Source organism: Aotus nancymaae, unplaced genomic scaffold (assembly GCF_030222135.1).
Source record: "Aotus nancymaae isolate 86718 unplaced genomic scaffold, 86718_ANA_hifiasm-v0.15.2.pri h1tg000018l, whole genome shotgun sequence".
Taxonomy (NCBI): domain Eukaryota; kingdom Metazoa; phylum Chordata; class Mammalia; order Primates; family Aotidae; genus Aotus; species Aotus nancymaae.
Window position 1 is genome coordinate 6,432,486 of NW_026988430.1, and position 18,100 is coordinate 6,450,585.

An 18,100-nucleotide genomic window follows, 5' to 3' on the forward strand; every position below is an offset into this window, starting at 1 on the left:
GGCCAGAGAAAGAAGAAGACATGAAAAATTAATATTTCCCTTTCTATCTTCTAGGGTGGCATTTTCTTAAGAGCGCTGCTCCAGCTTACAGATAAGTACAGATCTCTCAGTGCCACACGTGTGAACAACAGGCTACAGAAGCTGCCTGACGAGGAGTCTTACAGTGAGGAGGAGCTCTTCAGCCGTGACTGACTGACCTGCTGTAGTATTGGGATGCGAAATTAAAATAATTCACCAAGACAAAAGTATGCCAAATTGCAGGGTCTTTACTGCCGGCGACCGCGGAGGACTCACGTCTCTCTAACCCGCGGCTCCGAGAGGGGAGCGTCAAGGCTTTTTATACCCGAGAGACCACCTTGGGAGTGGGGTTGAGGAATGGGGAGGGGGATCAACGGGCCCCAGACATTCCGAGGGCTGGTGGATTCTGTAAATCACCTCCTGGGCAGGGACGGGGGTGGGGGCCTCCGGACATTCCGAGGGCTCGGGGCTTATTGTCACTTTAATTGCTACATAAATGATTCACAAAACTCAAGACAAACATTAGTTTACATATTGGGTACCGACAAAAGTCAAGATAAACGTTAGTTTACATATGGTTTGGGTACCGGTGGAAATTACAGATCTTAGTTCACAGGGGCCAAGATGAGATTAGCTTGGGCTGCGCATTCTGATAAGAAAAGGCCAGCAATTCTATCAGTTACTGATGAGAAAGGTAAACAACAGCAAAAGCCAGCAATTCTGTCGGTTACTGATGAGAAAGGTAAACAACTTCACCTGGTGGACATTATCCAGAGCAGACTAGCAGTCTTATTCACAGAAACCAAGTCAGCAGTTATTGCAAGGAGAATGGGGCACTTATTACAACTCATTTTTGGAGATTCATCTTTGTCATATAAAATGGCATTGCTCAGGTTCTGGCTCCAGGCCAGGTAGAGCACACTGCGGTTTTTATAGGGGTAGAGGAACTGGGGGAGTGGGAGAGCTGATCTGGCGGGTGACAATTGGTCAGGTTGGGAAATCAGCCGGGCGGGGACTTTGTTGGATGGGAACTTACTGGAGAGCTGATGAGGCGGATGGTGATTGGTTTGATCGGTTGCCGGGCGGGAAGGTTGCTGGAACTGCGTCAGTCCGAAGTTATGCGGGACGAGTCAGGACAGTAATCAGAGTGAGATAAGGGACCCTCCCTGCACGGGGGAAGGGGCTTTTCCCTATCGAGGCTTTCCATGTGGCCGGGGCCTGAGGGAAGGGAGGGGAAATGGGGCCCAAGGGTCCTCCACCAGACAAGAGTGACCCCAGCCCACTTCAGGTCTTCTGAAAAAATTTGTTTTTCTTACAATATATAGTTAATTCTAGCAATTCAGTAAGACATTTGAATGTGTAATTAAAAATTTATGCGGAAATAACAAGGGCCATCGGAAAGAAAAACAGTACTGAAGCCAGTGGCCCACGCATCCACCAGAGGCAGCAGGCATGGGAAGCAGGCCTGTAATCCCAGCTACTCAGGAGGCTGAGGCAGGAGAATTGCTTGAACCCAGGAGGCGGAGGTTGCAGTGAGCCTAGAGTGCACCACTGCACTCCAGCCTGGGTGACAGAGCGAGACTCTGTCTCAAAATAAATAAATAAATCATCATCATGGACCAAAACCCTCAGTGAGGGAAGAGACTGAGTCAGAACGTCAGTCAGTGATGTCACTAAGCACACTGTGTAGTTCACCCAACAGTGCTGAGCAAGGCTTCTTGCTACGGCAATTGCTTTACATACGTACTGGCAAAAGCTTGTGATCTCAGCACAGGTAAGCAGAGAAAGTAGCCCTATGTTAAAACTCTTTGTATACCCAAAATATTTCACGAGTGTTATGAGGTTTACAAAAATTCTGATAATGAAAATATAGGTGTCTGTTATCCCAGGTACTCGGGAGGCTGAGACAGGAGAATCACTTGAACCCAGGAGGCAGAGCTTGCAGTGAGCTGAGATCACATCACTGCACTCCAGCCTGGGCAACAGACTGAGACTCTGTCTCAAAAAAATAAAATAAAATAAATAATAATAATAATAAGGGGTACAAGGCTGGGCTCAGTGGCTCACACATGCAATCCCAACAATTTAAGGCCCAGGAGGGCAGATTGAGCCTAGGAGTTCAAGCCCAGCCTGGGCAACATGAAGAAACCCCATCTCTACCAAAAAATACAAAAATTAGTCCAGCATGGTGGCAGATGCCTGTAGTCCCAGCTACTTGGGAGGCTGAGGTGTGAGGATCACTTAAACCCAGGGGATCGAGGCTGCAATGAGCTGAGATTGCGCCACTGCACTCCAACCTGAGCAACAAAATGAGATCATCTCAAAAAAAAAAAAGAGAGAACAAATAGGACACAAGCCTGGTGTGTGTATCATACAAGCATACCAAAAGTAGAAAACCACAGGGACTATAAGGAAATAGACCAAACTATCAATAATGGTTGACTCTGGAGGTTCCCCTGCCTTTCTCGTTTTTAATATCTTCCACAATGAACATCTGTTACTCTTACAGAAACAAAAACCCAGTAATTAATTTTCTAAAAAATGAAAATCCAGGCCGGGCACAGTAGCTCATGCCTGTAATCCCAGCACTTTGGGAGGCTAAGGCGGGCAGATCACAAGGTCAGGAGTTCAAGACCAGCCTGAGCAACATGGTGAAACCCCATTTCTATTAAAAAAACAAAAAATTAGCCAGATGTGGTGGTACATGCCTGTAGTCCCAGCTCTCGGGAGACTGAGGCAAGAGAATTGCTTGAATCTGGGGGGCAAAGGTTGCAGTGAGCCGAGACTGTGCCACTACACTCCAGTCTGGGCAAGAAGAGCAAGACTGTGTCTCTAAAAATAAAAATATAAAAAAGAAAATCCACTTACCATGTGCAGAACATATTTTTCTGCCTCCTGAGGTCCAGATAACTGCACACGACTTGCCATATCTTGTAATGATAGAGTTAAAAAGGTCTGAAAGTCAGAAGAAGAATTAGTCACAGGTAGGAACAACAAAGGAAAGATATTTTATTAAGTGTACAGAACAGCCGGGCGAGTGGCTCATGCCTGTAATCCCAGCACGTTGGGAGGCCAGGGTGGGTGGATCACGAGGTCAGGCGATCGAGACCATCCTGGCTAACATGGTGAAACCCCGTCTCTACTCAAAAAAAAAAAAAAAAAAACTAGCTGGGTGTGGTGGCGCAAGCTTGTAGTCCCAGCTACTTGGGAGGCTGAAGCAGAAGAATCGCTTGAACCCTCTTCAGGTGGAGGCTTCAGTGAGCTGAGATCGTGCCACCACACTCCAGCCTGGGCAACAGAGTGAGACTCCATCTCAACAACGACAACAAAAAAATGTGTAAAGAGCTCTTCCCATTGATGGACAAAATAAATTTGTGTAGATGACTTAAAACTGACAGGCTAGGCGCGGTGGCTCACACCTGCAATCCCAGCACTTTGGGAGGCTGGGGCAGGTGGATCACTTGAGGTCAGGAGTTCCAGACTAGCCTGGCCAACATGGTGAAACTCCAGCTCTACTAAAAATACAAACATTAGCCAGGCATGGTGGCGATTCTCTTGCTTCAGCCTCCTGTAATCCCAGCTACTTGGGAGGCTGAAGCAGCAGAATCACTTAAACTTGGGAGGTGGAGGTTGCAGTGAGCCAAAATCATACCACTGCATCCAGCCTGGGTGACAGAGTGAGACTCCATCTCAAAAAACAAAACAAAACAAAACAAAAAACTGACGAATCCAGTGGCTTGTCATTAATTTCCTAGAGGAGTAATAAAAAAGGATTAATTTTATGCATATGTAAACTGAAAAGGAATCCAAGGTATGCACATCTTTATGGAGATTTTCATCTTTTGAATTTTGTATTATTAATGTATAATCTATTAAATAAAATTTAAAAAATAACTCATTATTCAAAATTTAAAGTTAACATTTTCAAACAAATAGGGGAGTTAAATAAAAGAGGCTGCACACTTGGGGTACATGAGGGAAACCAGTGTTTACCACTGCTCTCTTGGGATCTGATGAAAATGCCCCCTTTCAGGAACACATTAAAAGGTTCCTTTCTTTTTCCTTTCTTTTTTTTTTTTTTTTTTTTTTTTTGAGACAGAGTTTTGCTCTTGTTGCCCAGGCTAGAGTACAATGGTGTGATCTCGGCTCACTGAAACCTCTGCCTCCTGGATTCAAGAGCTTCTCCTGTCTCAGTCACCCAAGTATCTGGGATTACAGGCACCTGCTACCATGCCCGGCTAATTTTTGTATTTTTCACAGAGATGGGATTTCATCATATTGGTCAGGCCAGTCTCGAACTCCTGAACTCACTTTGGAAGCATCCACCTCGGCTTCCAAAGTGCTGGAATTACAGGTGTGAGCCACTGCACCCAGCAAGAGCTCCTTTCTTAATGGCAGCTGGCAATATTTACAACAATGGCATTTTCAGAGCTGGGTATATTAAAACCCTCATCTTGAAAATTCCCTTTCTTTTTGAGATGGAGTCTCAGACTGTCACCTAGGCTGGAGTATAGCGGCACGATCTTGGCTCACTGCAACCTCTGCCTCTCAGGTTCAAGCGATTCTCCTGCCTTAGCCTCCTGAGTAGCTGAAATTATAGGCGCCTGCCACCATGCCCGACTAATTTTTTGTATTTTTAGTAGAGATGGGGTTTTGCTATGTTGGCCAGACTGGTCTCGAACTCCTGACCTCATGAACTGCCTGCCTTGGCCTCCCAAAGTGATGGGATTACAGGCATGAGCCAGCCAGCCACCACGCCCGGCTTTTTTTTTTTTTTTTTTTTTTTTTAAAGAGATGAAGTCTGTTGGCCAGGCTAGAGTGCAGAGGTGCAATCATAGTTCACAGCAGCTTAAGCGAACCTCCCGCTTCAGCCTCCCGAGTAGCTGAGACTACAGGTGTGCACCACTGTGCCCAGCTGATTTTATTTTTTTATTTTTTGTAGGGATGGGATCTCACTTAGTTGCCCGGGCTGGTTTTGAACTCCTGGTTTCAAGCTATCCTCCTGCCTCAGCTCCCCAAAGTGCTGGAAGTACAGGAGTAAGTCACTGTGCCTGGCCCTAAATTCTTGACGAACCAATAATTTTAAAACTTACATATACTTTAGTTCGGAGAACAGTACCCAAGAAACTGAAATTACTGCTAACTTTAGGTACACAAGTAGTTTAACACAAACGAAGACTCAAAAGTCAATTCTAGCCTGGCCAACACAGTGGGATCCCATTTCTATATAAAAGTAGGCCGGGCGCAGTGGCTCACGCCTGTAATCTTAGCACTTTGGGAGGCTGAGGTAGGCAGATCACTTCAAGTCAGGAGTTCCAGACCAGCCTGGCCAACATGGTGAAACCCCATCTCTACTAAAAATGCAAAAATTAGTCGGGTGTGGTAGTGTGCACCTGTAGTCCCAGCTACTTGGGAGGTTGAGGCAGGAGAATCAATTAAACCCAGGAGGCAGAGGCTGCAGTGAGCTGAGATCACACCACCGCACTCCAGAGCCTGGGCAACAGAGCGAGACTTGGTCTCAAAAAAAAAAAAAAGCAGGGTCAAGAATAGCATGTAGTGTTCATATGACCCCAATTACATATAATTGGAAGAGTCTATGCATATATATAGAAAAGAAACAGAGAAGAGGAACCTGTAAAAACATCCACTAAAATGTTAATACAAAGTAATATTTCGGCATCGGAGGTGGCAGATTTAACTCATCCCTAGCTAGCCAGCAATGTCATCACCTACTCATGCAGTCTACCTGTTGAGACTTACTTGGATTTTCTAGTAAGAAAAAGGGGGCTAGCATCCGGGCACAGTGGCTCATACCTGTAATCCCAGCACTTTGGGAGGCTGAGGAGGGAGGATTACGAAGTCAAAAGATTGAGATCATCCTGGTCAACACTGTGAAACCCCGTCTCTACTAAAAATACAAAAATTAGCTGGGCATGGTGGTGCGTGCCTGTAATCTCAGCTACTTGTGGGGGGCCTGAGGCAGGGAGTTGGAGGTTGCAGTGAGTCGAGAATGCGCTACTGCACTCCAGGCTGGCGATAGAGCAAAACTCCTTCTCAACAACAAAAAAGAAAAAGTGGGCTAGAAAAATCCTTGGATGTTTCCCCCTTCTTTTCATTCTAGCACTGGGACATCATGCCAAAAACAGAGCAGCCACTATCACGGATGTAATCATCTGACTAGCTAGGTCCTTTAAAGACATGGTTCCTGCCTACCAGACCTCACGGCTGCTCTGTGAAGGTGGCGTTTTCCTCACCTTTGTTAGCCTCTGAATATTCTTCTTGTAAAGAGATGACAAGCATTGCTTCACCAGTCCCATGTTGTTATCGCGAGTGAAAGTTTCACTGTGCTTATTCACCAGGTTTCGGAGTTCTGAGGGGTTGTTGGTTGAATACACTTGTGCTAACTCATGGTATGCATTGCTAAGAGGCTAAAGATGCAAAGGAGGAAAAAATTCAGATTAAAACTTTAGAAGACTCAAATGTGTATAGGAAGCAAAAACACATTTTTATACAATTTTTCAAGCAAGTACACGTCCGGTAACAACCAACTGTTACCCTACACATTATAATTTACCCAAAGTAAATGCCTGATTTTTGACGGAGTCTCACACTGTCGCTTGGGTGGAAGTGCAGTGGCGCAACCTCGGTTCATTGCAACCTCCACCTCCCAGGTTCAAGCAATTCTCTTGTCTCAGCCTCCTGAGTAGCTGGGACTTTAAGGGCCTGTCACCATACCCGGCTAATTTTTGGTATTTTTATTTAGTAGAGACAGGGTTTCACTACACTGGCCAGGCTGGTCTCGGACGCCTGATCTTGTGATCCACCTGCCTCAGCCTCCCAAAATGTTGGGATTATAGGCGTGAGCCACTGTGCCTGGCCAATGCATGGTTTTTAAGACCAAGGATAGAAAGTCCTATGGAATAATTTATTTTCAACAAAATTTTGTAGTACAGAACAAGCAATAACACAGCAGGTGAAAACCCACTGAATTTAGTGAAGGCACACATATCTTTATCAGTGGTCTGTTTCTCTACTGATAAATCACATAGAGAAGAAAGGAGTCAAAACATTCATCATTCTCTCTCATACCTCACCAGATGCAATGAAACAATATGCTACTTCTGCTAGCAAGAAGGAAGACGGGGGCTGGGTGCAGTGACTCACGCCTGTAATCCCAGCACTTTGGGAGGCTGAGGCAGGAGAATCCTTTGAATTCGGGAGGCGGAGATTGCAGTGAGCCAAGATCGCACCACTGCACTCCAGCCTGGGCGAAAGAAAACTAGCAGTGGCTAGGAAGCCAGAACTGCTTTAGGAATTTTATGCAAATTAGCCCCTATGCTAAATATTAATAAATGGGTACAGAGGCCCACGGGAAGATGAAGTCGTGAGGGGTGCTATCAACAGGCTGAAACTTTGACTCTAGAATTTGTATTCTTTCTACCATTTATGATATCATAAATAAATTACTAATTATTGTGAATGATGCCCTTGAGGCATGAAGACATTACTTTTTATGAACATTCTTCTAAAACAGGCCGGCTCAGGGGTCACCTGGATTTCTCCAAAATGATCTGAGTCAGGCTGCATTAATCCTGCCCTGCCCATCACTCTTCCCTGGGAGTCCAAGGACCTCTCTTAACCACCTTCCCCTCCTCCCCACCTGGGGCCAGGCAGTCTAGAGCCCTGAGACCCACCACTAAAGGACTCTTAGGCAAAGGACACTTGGTTATCTTCCACAATCCAGCAAGAAATTCCCATTAAGAGGTTCTAACTGACACTCTAAAATTTTAAGTTTTGTACAACGGCAATCAGGGTGAAATTATTATTATTATTTTTGGATACGGAGTCTTGCTCTGTTGCCAGGCTGGAGTGCAGTGGCGCAATCTCGACTCACTGCAACCTCCACTTCCTGGGTTCAAGCGATTCTTCCACCTCAGCCTCCTGAGTAGCTGGGACCACAGGTGCGTGCCACCACGCCCAGCTAATTTTTGTTTTTTTAAAAAGTAGAGACAGGATTTCACTATGTTGGCCAGGATGGTCTCTATCTCTTGACTTTGTGATCCGCCCGCCTTGACCTCCCAAAGTGTTGTGATTACAGGTGTGAGCCACTGCGCCCGGCCAGGGTGAAATTATTAAAAAGATTGTGACTTTCTAACCCTCTTAAACTGTTCAATTTTTCTTTTTGGGAGATGGAGTCTCACTCTGTCACCCTGGCTGGAGTGCAGTGGTGTGATCTTGGCTCACTGCAACCTCTACCTCCCCGGTTCAAGCGATTCTCATGCCCCAGCCTCTTGAGTAGCTGGGATCACAGGTGCATACCACCATGCCTGACTAATTTTTGCATTTTTAGGAGAGACAGAATTTCACCACGTTGGCCAGGCTGGTCTCAAACTCCTGACCTCAGGTGGTCAGGCTTCCCAAAGTGCTTGGATTATAGTAATGAGCTACCACGCCTGGCCTAATTTTTTACTAAAAAAATTTCTTTTTAATGCTCCCTTTAGGCAGAATCAAGTTTTTTTTTTAAGCCATGAGGATGTGTTTCTACAATTTTTTTAAATAGTTAATTTCATTTTAAAACATGGTTCCAAAGCTAGCTTATCAGTAAAAACTGAATCCAAAGTTCAGTGAGCAAAGCTTATGGTCTTCCTCCCTCTGTATGAAACTCTAGTAAGATTTCCCAATACTTGGGCAAAGTAAGTTCAATCAAATCAGCACTGTTCTTCTGTATTCTGGCTAAAATGTAATAAAGAAATACAATAAAACAAAATCAAGGCCAGGTGCAGTGGCACACACCTGTAATCCTAGCACTTTGGGAGGCAGAAACAGAAGGACTGCTTGAGGTCAGGAGTTCAAGACCAACCTGGCCAACATAGCCAGACTGTGTCTTGGCGGGGGCGGCGGGGGCGTGTAAATCAACTGTTATAGGAGCTTAAACATCTATAACTATAAGTATCTAGAGCACAAGTTTGAAAACAGGTTCCTGAGAAATATTCCATCCCAATCAGGTGACCAGAATGTGTACAGACTGGAATGGAGTTAAGCAATTCTAACTGAAATACAGCTCCCAGCAAACATTTAATAAATTTATAGAACTGTATCATTGCAATTTCTTTATATACTGAACATGCTCACATAAGAAATCAATTTTATTTAAAAAACTTACCTTAATGAATCTACCCACAATTTGAGATGTATATTTTGGGAGCTGTTGTACTTTGCCAAGTAATATCAAAGACACTAAAATATACTTTTTATATGATTCCAACATGATATGACTGACCGCCATGGCAGGAGTAGTTATAGCCTAGGCAAGAGAAGAATGCTTACTGTAATGAGAACATGCCACAGTAGCAAATAGCAATCAACCACATGTATCACCTTCATTTTAAATCAGTAATACTTTTTAAATGTCGCATTATTTTTATAACAGCCTTATTGACATATAATTCATTTTATTTTTATGTACTTAATTTTTAGAGCCAGGGTCTCACTCTGTCATCCAGGTTGGAGCGCAGTAATGTAATTATGGCTTACTGTACCCTCAAACTCCTGGGGTTCAAGCCATCTTCCTGCCTCAGCCTCCTGAGTACCTGGGACTATACGCGTGGGCTACCATGCTTGAATAATTTTAAAATTTTTTGTAGAGATGGGGGTCTTACTATGTTGCTCAGGCTGGTCTCGAACTTGTGAGCTCAAGGAATCCTCCCACTTCAGAATCCCAAAGTGCTGGGATTCTTGGCATGAGCCAGGATATAATTCACATGTTATAAAATTTACTCTTGGGCCTGGCGCAGTGGCTTATGCCTGTAATCTCAGCACTTTGGCAGGCCGAGGCGGGTGGATCATTTGAGGCCAGAAGTTCAAGACCCAGCCTGGTCAACATGGTAAAACTGTCTCTACTAAAAACAGAAAAATTGGCCAGGTGTACTGGCTCATGCCTATAATCCCAGTACTTTGGGAGGCCAAGCTGGGCAGATCATGAGGTTAGGAGATGGAGACCATCCTGGCCAATATGGTGAAACCCCGTCTCTACTAAAAATACAAAAATTAGCTGGGTGTGGTGGCGCATGCCTGTAATCCCAGGTACTCAGGAGGCTGAGGCAGGAGAATCGCTTGAACCAGGGAGTCAGAGGTTGCAGTGAGCCAAGATGGCGCCAGTGTACTCCAGCCTGGCGACAGACCAAGCTTCTGTCTCAAAAAAAAAAAAAAGAAAGAAAGAAAGACAAAAGAAAAATTAGCCAGGTGTGGTGGTGCCACGCCTGTAATCCCCATTACTTGGGAGGTTGAGATGAGAGAATCACTTAAACGCAGGAGATGGAGGTTACAGTGAGCCAAGATCATATCATGGCACCCCAGGAAAAAAATATATTTACTCTTTTAAAGTATACAATTCAGTGGTTCCCAGTGTATTCACTATGTTGCAAAACTATCACTACTATCTAATTTTGGAACATTTTCATACCCCTACCTGTTAGCTGTCACTTCTCATTTGCTCTGCCCCTCAGTTCCAGGCAACCAATATTCTGCTTTCTGTCTCTATAAATTTGCTTACTCTGGACACTTCATATAAATGGCATCATGCAGCATGTGGAATTTTGTGACTGATTTCTTTAACTTGTGTTCTCAAAGTTCAACCATGTTGTAGCATGCATCAGTACTTCATTCCTTTTCATGGTTGAGTAATACTCCTTTGTGTGGATATACCATATTTTATCCATTCCTCTGTTGATGAGCATTTGGGTTGCTTCTACCTTATGGCTATTATGAATAATGCTGCTATGAATGTTAGTGGTCATGCTCTAAGGGGTGAAACTGCTGGGTCATCATGGTAACTATGTTTAACATTGTGAGGAACTGCCAAACTGTGACTGTTTCATTTACACTCCTGTCAGCAATTTTGAGACTTCTAAATTCTCCAGATCCTCACCAACACTTGTTATTGGCAATCTTTTGAAATCTTAGCCATCCCAGAGGGTGTGAACCATATCACACTGTGGTCTTGATTTGTATTTTCTTTATGACAAATGATGATGAGTATCTTTTCATGTGCTTATTGGCCATTTATGTATCTTCTTTGGATAAATGTTTATTCAAATCTATTACCCACTTTAAAATTTTAGTCTTTTTATTGTTGAGTTGTAAGAGGTCTTTTTATATTCTAGATGCAAGTCTTTTATCAGAAATATGGTCTACAAATGTTTTCTCCCATTTTGTGTCTGCCTTTTCACTTTATTTCAAAACCATCATATCCAAATCAGCCCAAATCTTCCAAATCAAAATCCAAACCACTGAGCTTGTAAGGCACTCATCTGAGATGATTCTACAGAAACACTCATGTAAGTACATGAGGACACACACACAATGCTTCCCACTGCAACACTTTTAATTGTGAAATATCAGAATCAACTTACAATTTCCATCAATCAGGAACTAATAAACTCCTGGTCAATCTGAGTGTTATGAGAAGATGCTTTGCTTTATGTAGTGGCATATGATCTAAATTTTTTTCAATTAAAAAATTTTTTCCTAGTCAATCTGAGTGGTACGAGAAGATGCTTTGCTTTATATAGTGGCGCATGATCTAATTTTTTTTCAATTAAGTATGCCCTACTTTTGGAATTTTTTTCTAAAGCTGTAAAAAAATCTACATCACTTTCTGAAATTAAGGTAATATCATCTACAACTGCAAGCATATCATTAAAACAAAGTTGTATGAAGTAGACTAACACTAGACAATGCTTGTCATTAGGTCAAAATCAGGAAATCAGTTTATTTTCAAGTAAAAGGATTATACCTATAAACATCAAAAATGTTTTTAACATTTTAATTATTTGTGAAAGAAATATTTCCTAAGTGCACTGCACACTTTCTTGCCTTTTTTTTTTTTTTTTTTTGAGATGAAGTGTTGCTCTGTCGCCTAGGCTAGAGTACAGTACCATGATCTCGGCTCACTACAACCTCCACCTCCCGGGTTCAGGCAATTCTACTGCCTCAGCTTCCAGAGTAGTTGGGACTACAGGTACACACCACCATGCTCGGCTAATTTTTGTAATTTTAGTAGAAACAGGGTTTCATCGTATTGGTTAGGCTGGTCTTGAAGCACCGTATCTGTCAGGCAATCCACCCACCTCAGCTTCCCAAAGTGCTGGGATTATAGGTGTGAGACACCGCGCCCGGCCACTTTCTTGCTTTTTTTTTTTGAGATGGAGTCTTGCTCTGTCACCCAGGCTGGAGTATAGTGGCGTGATCTCGGTTCACTGCAACCTCCATCTCCTGGTTCAAGAGATTCTCCTGCCTCAGCCTCCCGAGTAGCTGGGACTACAGGTACCCACCACCATGCCCAGCTAATTTTTGCATTTTTATTAGAGACAGGGTTTCACCATATTGGCCAGGCTGGTCTTGAACTCCTGACCTCAGGTGATTTGCCTGCCTTGGTCTCCCAAAGTGCTGGGATTACAGGCGAGAGCCACTGCGCCTGGCCGTCTCTTGCCTTTTGTTTTTGGGCAGGGTGGGAAGATGGAGTTTCACTCTTGTTACCCAGGCTGGAGTACAATGGCACCATACGGCTCAATGCTACCTCCACTACCTCCACCTCCAGGGTTCAAACGATTATACTGCCTCAGCCTCCCAAGTAGCTGGGATTACAGGCATGCACCACCACATCCAGCTAATTTTGTGTTTTTAGTAGAGATGAGGTTTCTCCATGTTGGTCAGGCTGGTCTCAAACTCCCCACCTCAGGTGATCCACCCACCTCAGCCTCCCAAAGTGCTGGGATTATAGGCAAGAGCCACTGCACCCGGCTGTCTCTTGTCTTTTTAATGCCCACGTCATCTTGATATTTCAAGATCAGTTTGCTCATGAGTTACTATATTCAGCTACAGCAATGATAATGCATCCAGTGGCTATGAAATGCATTTTTATAATTTTCTGAACGTGTAGACTCAAAGAGAAGTCACCTGACTAGACATGTACTTAAATGACACCATCATCTCTGCCTACTGGCACCTTATGGTGGCCCTTCTCAGGTACCTTCAACAGGGCACATCAACCACTCATTGTAGTATGGCTCAGAGCCACGGGGTGTGTGTGTGTGTGTGTGTGTGTGTGTGTGTGTGTGTGTGTATGTGTGTGTGATGTGTTAGAATTCTACCTAAATTGAACTCTCTGAAGGGTTTTAAATATCCTTCATTACTTAATACATGCTATGAACTAAATAGGAACTTATGAAATATGACTAATTTACCTTAAGACAACTGGTTTATTAATCCATACTGTACATATCTTTTTCAGATTCTGAGTAAACCTCCAGAATAGTCTACCAAATTGTGTATTATGTTTCATTACACAGACACAGAAAGGGTGGGAGTGGGTAAAGGTGTGTACTCCTTTATACCCTTTACATTTTGAATGAGAATGTTTCACTGATTAAATAAAACTTAACAAAATACCACACCTGGTTTTAGAATAAGAAGACGCATCCAAGATCAACAAGTTCAATCTCTTTCTTAAATGCAAAGGAAGCTATAAAGGTCAAGAGATGGCATAACTTATCCCAAATCAGATAAGGTGTAAGTGGCAAAGCCTAGATTAGCGCCCACCCACAAGCACTCTTCTGTGCATTGGCACTGCTCCTCAACTTAGGGATCAGGTTACCACCATGTATGTGATCACAGAGAAGCAGTCTCTGAAAGGACCACCACGTGAAATGGAGGCCCCGGGATCAGTCCACTCCAGCCACAAACCTATGGGAGCACTTCTTTGGTCACACAAGTTCAGAACAACCTCAGGGACATTTAGAGAGATGATTACCTGTTCATAAAAGTAGAGCGCTCTTTCAAAGTTCTTCAGCCCAGTATAGATCATCCCTCCATAATAGTAGTAACATAAAAAGTGCTTTGCATCATAGGCTCCATTCTCTTTACAGATATCCATCATATCCACGTCAAGATACGGAAGGGCAGGCTTAAAGCATTTTGCTAGCAAACAAAGCTGTGAACAAATTGATAGTAAATCACCACTTTAATTTTACTTTGGCAGGTATTAGCAGAAGGAAAAAATTCATAGATTCTAGAAATTTCCATATAATTTTGTTTTACATTTTATTGACTAAAATGATCTAAATGTCAACACATTTCATGTATCTCCTATCTGAAATGCTTAGGACCAGAAGTGTTTCAGATTTTGGAATATTTGCAGAATATATACCAGTTGAGTATCCCTCATCTGAAAACCTGAAATCCAAATGCTCCAGTGAGCACTTTCTTTGAGTGTCATGTTGGTGTTCAGAAAGTTTCAGATTTTGAATCATTTTGGGTTTCAAATTTTTGGATTAGGAATACTCAACCTGTACTCCATTTTCTTAGCCATTCAGAATAAAACAGCATTGCTTTGTTTTGTTTTTTGAGACAGAGTCTCACTCTGTCCCATAGGCTGGAGTGCAGTGGCATGATCCTGGCTCACTGCAACCTCCGCCTCCCAGGTTCAAGTGATTCTCCTGCCTCAGCCTCCCGAGTAGCTGGCATTACAGGCATTCGCCACCACACCTGGCTAGTTTTTGTATTTTTAATAGAGACAGGGTTTCGCCATGTTGGCTGGGCTGGTCTCAAACTCCTGAGAGACCTCAGGTGATTCACCCGCCTCAGCTTCCCAAAGTACTGGGATGACAGGCATGAGTCACTGCACCCAGACTCATGTTTGCTTTTAAGTCCATAAAATGTCTTTGGAAGGATACACGAGAAATTACTAACATAGTTAAGTTACCTTGCAGAGAAGAAATAGATGGCTAGCAAACAGAGTGGGAGGGAGACTTCATTATATACACACCCTTTTGCCTTCTTGACTTTGAACATCACAAAACAAGATAAATAAATGAATAACATTTTAAGGTGTAAGAAGTTAGCTGTGTTAAGTATCAGGTTCCATAATTTTTTTTTTTTTGAGGCAGAGTCTTGCTCTTGTTGCCTAGGCTAGAATGCAATGGCATGATCTCAGCTCACTGCAACCTCTGCCTCCCGGCTTCCAGCAATTCTCCTGCCTCAGCCTCAAGTAGCTGGGATTACAGGCACGTGCCACCACGCCTGGCTAATTTTGTATTTTTAGTAGAGATGGGGTTTCTGCATGTTGGTCAGGCTGGTCTTGAACTCCTGACATCAGGTGATCTGCCTGCCTCAATCTCCCAAAATGCTGGGATTACAGGTGTGAACCATCGTGTCTGGCAGGTTCCACAATTTTTCTTTTTTTTTTGATGGAGTCTTGCTCTGTTGCCAGGCTGGAGTGCAGTGGCGCAATCTCGGCTCACTGCAACCTCCATCTCCTGGGTTCAAGCAATTCTCCTGCCTCAGCCTCCTGAGTAAATGGGATTACAGGTGTATGTCACCATGCTCAGCTAATTTTTGTATTTTTAGTAGAGACAGGGTTTCACCATGTTGGCTAGGATGGTCTTGATCTCTTGACCTCGTCATCTGCCCGCCTTGGCCTCCCAAAGTGTTGGTATTACAGGTGTTAGCCACTGCACCCACTCGGTTCCACAATTTTTAAAATGATTCAGGATTTTAAAAAAAGTTACAACTAGGGTTGGGTGCAGTGGTTCATGAGGTCAGTTCGAGGCCAGCCTGGCCAACATGGCAAAACCCTGTCTCTACTAAAAATAAAAATATTAGCCGGGCATGGTGGCACGCGCTTGTAGTCCCAGCTACTCGGGAAGCTGAGGCAGGAGAATGCTTGAACCTGGGAGGCAGTGGTTGCAGGGAGCCAAGATCGCGCCACTGCACTCTAGCCTGGGTGACAGAGCAAGATACTGTCTCAAAAAAAAAAAATGTGGCCGGGCGCGGTGGCTCACGCCTGTAATCCCAATACTTTGGGAGGCCGAGGCGGGTGGATCACGAGGTCAAGAGATCGAGACCATTCTGGTCAACATGGCGAAACCCCGTCTCTACTAAAAATACAAAAAATTAGCTGGGCATGGTGGCGCGTGCCTGTAATCCCAGCTACTCAGGAGGCTGAGGCAGGAGAATTGCCTGAACCCAGGAGGCGGAGGTTGCGGTGAGCCGAGATCGCGCCATTGCACTCCAGCCTGGGTAACGAGAGCGAAACTCCGTCTCAAAAAAAAAAAAAAAAATGTACAACTATTAATTACGCTATTGGTTCCACAAGCTTACTATCTGAGCCCCATCCTAGAGTTTGCATCCAGCACCCCCCTGAATATAATAGATGTATCTATATATTCCACCTTCTATAACACATCACAGTATCCACCAACTTGCCTTGGTTTATCAAACCCGATGTTGAGGCAGCCCATAAACAACCTACACCTCTGACCTGGTGTGAATCACACACTTTGGTTGCTTACCTGGCAGAGATCAGCATGTATTGAGGTCAGCTGGTTTGTATTCATCTGCATCTTGTCTATGGCTTGCTTAAGGATGCCAATTCCTCGCAGGGGCTGTCAGAAATGACATCTCTTTCAGATAAGTTCTCAAAGATGGCAGCACATTGGATCTTATGTTGTCACTTACAAATAAAAAATAACACTAATTGATAGGTTCCTTTAAATAGCAATATAAGGTTTCCATACTCTTTCAGGAAATTTCTGTCCCATTTAAGTCAGAAAACGTTTTCTTAAGCTGTTTCTTGGAATTTTTAGTAACTCAGCATTATTTTTTAAATCATAAAAATCTTTTATTTTTACAATGAAGATCAATAATCAAAAACAATATTACTTTCTCAACAGTTCATTGTATTAACATCTAAACAAATGAAAACTTTCCAAATCACTGATTATACAAGAGATAACAGCTTATGCTTAGGAAAATTACTTGTGGATAGGGATGTTGGCATTTTCCCATAGGGCAGTCTAGTCCTTATCTGGTAGTAAATTACCACCAAAGCTAACACCATAGATTTCAAAAGGACTGTTTCCTGCCCTGAGTATAAATAACAAGACCAGGTGTCAAGTGAGGCATAATCAATTTTTGGAGAGAAGAGACTAAAAATATCTCAATAACTTACAGCTTTTCCAAAAGCTCGTGATTTTTCTTAACCATCTCTTTCAGACAGTTTACTTAGTATTACAAAATAACAACCGGTTCTATTTTCAGCCTCTTTCAAACCACTAATCTTAAATTCATTTTCAAATTAAAAATAAACACCTGACTGGGTACAGTGGCTCACACCTCTAATCTCAGCACTTTGGGAGGCTGAGGTGGCCTGATGACCTGAGGTCAGGAGTTCTAGAGACTAGCTTGGCCAACATGGCAAAACCTCATCTCTATTAAAAATACAAAAATCATTGGGAGGCCAAGGCGGGCAAATTGCCTGAGGTCAGGAGTTTGAGACCAGCCTGGTCAACAGAGTGAAACCCTGTCTCTATTAAAAGTACAAATATTAGCCAGGCATGGTGGCAGGTGCCTGTAATCCCAGCTACTCAGGAGGCTGAAGGAGGAGAATTGCTTGAACATAGGAGGCAGAGACTGTAGTGAGCTGAGATAGTGCCACTGCACTCCAGCCTGGGTAACAGAGAGACTCTCTCTTAAAAAAAATAAATAAATAAAATAATCAGTCAGGCATGGTGGCACGTGCCTGTAGTCGCAGCTACTCAGGAGGCTGAGGCACAAGAATTGCTTGAACCCAGGAGGTGGAGGTTGCAGTGACCTGAGATCACACCACTGCACTCCAGCCTAGGCAACAGAATGAGACTCCATCTCAAAAAAATAAATAACTAAATAAATTTTCTTTAACAATCCACATTATAACTTACTATTATAAAAGATAAAGACTGAAGCACTATTCCAGATTATGGGACACTAAAGAGACACAGCAATGTAATGCAACCCATGGCCCAAGGTTTTCTTTTGCTACACGGACACTGTCTGAACAACTAATGTCCTTTAGCAAAAGACAGTCCTTTTTATTGGCTGAAAATCTAAATGGGGTCTGTCAATTTGTCGATGCGTTATATTAACATTCATTTCTGAGCTGGGCGCGGTGGCTCACGCCTGTAATCCTAGTACTTTGGGAGGCCGAGGCAAGCGGATTGCCTGAGCTCAGGAGTCAAAGACCAGCTTGGCAACATGGTGAAACCCC

At 43.5% G+C, this 18,100-nt stretch overlaps 2 protein-coding genes across 17 annotated transcripts in view; one reads left to right on the forward strand and one right to left on the reverse strand.

Moving 5' to 3' along the window:
- The window catches only part of LOC135275723 (leucine-rich repeat-containing protein 37A3-like), a 36,928-nt gene extending 36,580 nt beyond the window's left edge, over window positions 1-348 (forward strand). For all 3 annotated transcript variants that reach the window (XM_064378176.1, XM_064378178.1, XM_064378177.1), the window contains one exon: window positions 55-348. In XM_064378176.1, the coding sequence (XP_064234246.1) occupies window positions 55-192 (138 nt within the window). In that variant the 3' untranslated portion in view covers window positions 193-348. The remainder of the gene's footprint in view (window positions 1-54) is intronic.
- Window positions 1-18,100, reverse strand: part of LOC110568042 (COP9 signalosome complex subunit 3-like) — a 108,243-nt gene that overhangs the window by 78,728 nt on the left and 11,415 nt on the right. For 9 of the 14 annotated variants that reach the window (XM_064378181.1, XM_064378180.1, XM_064378182.1 and 6 more), the window contains exons 5-9: window positions 16,368-16,460; window positions 13,829-14,008; window positions 9,182-9,322; window positions 6,273-6,446; window positions 2,887-2,973 (exon numbers count right to left, since the gene is read on the reverse strand). In XM_064378181.1, the coding sequence (XP_064234251.1) occupies window positions 2,887-2,973; window positions 6,273-6,446; window positions 9,182-9,322; window positions 13,829-14,008; window positions 16,368-16,460 (675 nt within the window). Of the gene's footprint in view, window positions 1-246; window positions 1,119-1,145; window positions 1,185-2,886; window positions 2,974-6,272; window positions 6,447-9,181; window positions 9,323-13,828; window positions 14,009-16,367; window positions 16,461-18,100 lie in introns of those variants that run through there. The other 5 variants (XM_064378189.1, XM_064378188.1, XM_064378185.1 and 2 more) reach the window with 4 other exon arrangements.